The sequence below is a fragment of the Myotis brandtii genome, unplaced genomic scaffold (assembly GCF_000412655.1).
Source record: "Myotis brandtii unplaced genomic scaffold, ASM41265v1 scaffold537, whole genome shotgun sequence".
NCBI lineage: Eukaryota > Metazoa > Chordata > Mammalia > Chiroptera > Vespertilionidae > Myotis > Myotis brandtii.
In genome coordinates, this window is record NW_005369971.1 from 560457 (window position 1) to 564241 (window position 3785).

Here is a 3785-nt window from a genome sequence, read left to right on the forward strand (position 1 = left end):
CTGGACCCCAACCACAGCCCCCACTCCCATCAGGCTCTGCCCCAAGGTCGGGCTCCGGAGTCTGAGCCATCGGAAAAAGGTCACCCCGAAAGGGAGAACAAGCCCTAGGGTGGGGGCTCTGGGCTCGGGGCGCCCTGGCACAGAACAGGGGAAGTGGGCACCAGCTCTGCGACCCGGGAAGCGGGGGCTGAGGCTGCGGGGCTGGCCTCCTTCCTCTGCCAGGCGGCTCGGAGGCCTGGAGGGGGGGTCCCGCCGAAAATCAGGAAGTGAAGCCACAGTGGGAACTCTACAAAAGGGTTTATTTCCTCCCAGCCGTGTGGGCACCACAAGGACAGTGCACATTCCAGCTGGGCGTGCAAGATTGTCCCTGAGTCAGCGCCTGCGCCCTTCCTGTCCTTCCTCTCCCCGGGAGCTGGGCCTCAGCTTCACCAAGCAGAGCTGGAGGCCAGGCCTGGATCCCAAGCCCCGCCCCCCGCCCCCCCCCCAGGTTCTGCGGCTTCCTGCTGCACCCTGCTCAGGGGACCACTGCGGAGGCCAGCCCCAGGTCAGGAGGGTGCCCTGTGCAGCAAGTCCACATGCCCCTCCAAGGTTAGGCTGAGCTGGGGGCCTGGGAGCGGGGCCACGGGTTTGGGGGATGGAGTGCATGGAATGAGGAGTCTCCTGGGGTGCAAGCTCCAGCCAAGGTCACAGGGCTCCCCCCTCCCAGGCGGAAGTGCCAGCCAGGGTCCCCAAGACGTCCCACCACCCCCTCCGGGCCCAGGGGTCTTCACAGGGCCGTCTCCTTGGAGGACTTGGCCCCCAGCTGCCGGGGGGGCCTGAAGCTGAGCACCTCTTTATACGTGTCACCTGGGGTGGGGTGAGAGTGAGAGAGATGGAGTGTCACGGGAGAAGGAGCCCAACCACCCATCAGAATCAGCACACGCACACGCACACACACACGCACACACACAAATAATAGATAAAAGGAATTAACCCCACAGTTCACGCCACTTTGGACACCAACGACCCAAAATAAGTGCTGGGCTCACTCGGAGCAGCAATGAGTCCAAAGAGAGTCCACGCAGGGTGGGGTGGGGCGACCTCCCAGGCCCAGACCACTGCCCAGGGCACCAATGCCCCCAAACATCAGGGTCACAGGTCACGGCTGGGGTGTAGGGGCCAGGTGGGCTTCTCTGTCCCATACCCATGACTCCGTCCCAGGCCACAGCCACCGTCAGGCCACCCGAGTTTGTCCACAGTGACTATCCACCCTGATGGGGCTCCTGGAACTCAGAACCCCTGCCCCTGAGGTGGCGGGCGGGCTCTGGCCCCACAGCCTGCCTCTGCGGACAGAGACGTCCTAGGAAGGCAAACCTACGTCCCGTCAGGCGAGCAGCTGCTCAGGGTCCCGCCGAGACACGCTGAGTCTCTGGAGCAAGCGCACCTACTTAGGCTTAAATGAGAGGGAGTCCCTCCACTAGCCTCACCAGGTGGCCGTGTCCCCTGAACTGTGTGCCTGCCGTGAGCCGTCCAAAGGCGAGGTGGGGAGACAAAAAAAGACAAAGGCAGGTGGAGGGCCTGCTCTGCTCCCCTCTGGCCAGTCTGCAAGTGGACAGGTTCCGCTCGGCCTGCCCCAGCCTCTCCCTCTCCCCTGGCTGGTGGGGTGCCAGTTCGGAGGACACAGGCACGCCACAAGCCCCACTCGGGACACACTGCCCTCAGCAGGCGGCCTGTGGGCGTACCCCCTCTCCTCCTAAGGCAGGGGCTGCCCACACCGGGAAGGTCTGTGAAGAGGCCACTGCTGCTGAACGGGCTTCTTTCCCCAGGGAAACAGGAAGTGCTGAGGGTTTGTGTCCTGACCCGGGACTCGGCCACAAAAAAGGCCACGTGTCCACCATGGTCTGAAGCAGAACTCTCATGGTTTGTGTGGGCGGGGACCACAGAGAGGATCCAGCCGCTGGCGGTTTTCAGATCTTTTTTTAGCAACAGGAAACTTTCACCAAATCCAACGTAGAAGCACAAAACACAGCACAGACAAGGGTGGAGTCCCTGCTGGAGGCACCAAGGAACCCAGGGGTCCTAAGGAACATAGTTTGGGAACCGCAACCCATCCAGCCCCACCCCTGCCCCCTAGTGCAGGACTAAGGCCCTGGGTCCGAGGCAAAGCCAGGAGGGGGCGTAGAACACAGTGGCAGCCGGGAACCACGGCTGCAGTAGGGCTAACGCTGCTCTCACATCCCTGCACCCCCAGGGCTGGTCCTGCAACCACCACAAGACACCACACCCAGCCCTCGTGGCCGCCCTTCTGCAGCACAGATGGACAAGGCCAGTCCCGGCGTGGGCATCAGGACCACAGCAGAGCGAGGCCTGGGGACTGGCCGGGCAGGCATCCTGGAACCCAGCTTGAGGCCGAGCAGGTCTAGCTTGACCCTCAGAAACGAGGGGAAGGGCCCTTGGTGTAAGGGGGTGACCAGCCCAAAGCCTGAAGGTGCAGAGCAGCTCTGGGGGGGTGGGGGTGTCGGAACTGCTCAGAGGGGCTGTAGGGGACAGGCAAGGAGGGGTGAGGTACTGTGGGCTGGCTGGGGTGGTCTTATCCCACTGGCAGGAAATGGAGGGCATGCAGTTATTCAGGTGAAAGGGGTCATGAAAGGGGCAAGGAGAGGCAAGATCAAGTTCAAGGGGCGTGAGCAGCCTGGCCAGTGTGGCTCAGTGGTTGAGCATCAACCTGTGAACCAGGAGGTCATGGTTGGGGGCTTGATGCCCAGCAGGGGGAGTGCGGGAGGCAGCCGATAGATGATTCTCTTTCATCATTGATGTTTCTCTCTCTCCCTCCCTCTCCCTTCCTCTCTAAAATCAATAAAAATATTAAAAGAGAAATAAGAGATGTGAGCAGAGGCCTGGAGACAAGTGGTTGTGAAGGGGCTCAGGGTGGCCCGGGCCTGTGGCCTGGAGGCGGGACTGGGAGAGGGAAGCGCTCACTCTGCCCTGAGCTGGGAGCTGCCCCCGTGTGACGTCCATGCTCCCGTGGGTGCCCAGCCCCGGCAGGAGTCCCCGCCCTCCCTTCAGTCCTTCAGCTTCAGCCAGAGGTCACCTTGGCCAGGACGCCCCACTGCCCTCTGACCTCCTGCCGTGTCCCTTACCTGGCGAACCCAGGACTCTGAGCCCCGGCAACCTGCATGGGGCTCCCGGGGTGCCGCCTCAGGCCCCGCCCAGAGCCCCCCACTCACGCTTCCACTCGTCCAGGGTACGGTCCACGTCATCGAAGGACTCGTCGTACTTCTGGGCCTGAGGCTCGTCCTCCGCGTCGTGCAGCGACTCGAAGTACGGGTGGGTCAGGGCCTCGGCCGCCGTCACCCGCTGCTCTGCGTCCAGCACCAGCATTTTCTCCAGGAGGTTCACCGCTGCGGGGAGGGCGGGTCAGGCTGGGCCCGGAGGAGGGCCCCACACGCGCCCCAGGTCACTGACCCCTCGCTCCCCCAAGTCCCGCCCTACCCAGAGGGCTTGCATTGGTCAGAATGGAGGCAAAATCCTTCTTCTCCAACTCGGGGAGGCCCTTCATGTAGTTCTTCGCCTGTGTGGGCGGGAAGGGTGAGGGGCCAGCTCCCGGGGCGCCCCCCCAGGCCCCCGGCCCCGCCCACCTCCCCACTGACATCCGTGCTCTGCAGCCTCTGGACAAACTCGTCGGGTGGTGTGCCCGTCACCTTCAAGATCTCCTTCAGCTGGTCCAGATCTCGGCAGAGCTCAGGAGCACCGCCTGGGCCAGAGAGCAGGGCTCCCACCCCCGCCCACAGCGGGACAGTGCCCAG

The 3785-nt window shown here is 63.7% G+C and overlaps 1 protein-coding gene across 1 annotated transcript in view; it reads right to left on the reverse strand.

The window, feature by feature from the left end:
* Positions 1-282: 282 nt before the first annotated feature.
* MAPK12 (mitogen-activated protein kinase 12) overlaps positions 283-3785 on the reverse strand; it is a 6599-nt gene continuing 3096 nt past the window's right edge. The window contains exons 8-11 of the mRNA XM_014549188.1: positions 3630-3712; positions 3472-3550; positions 3207-3380; positions 283-846 (exon numbers count right to left, since the gene is read on the reverse strand). Of these exons, the coding sequence (XP_014404674.1) occupies positions 767-846; positions 3207-3380; positions 3472-3550; positions 3630-3712 (416 nt within the window). The 3' untranslated portion in view covers positions 283-766. The remainder of the gene's footprint in view (positions 847-3206; positions 3381-3471; positions 3551-3629; positions 3713-3785) is intronic.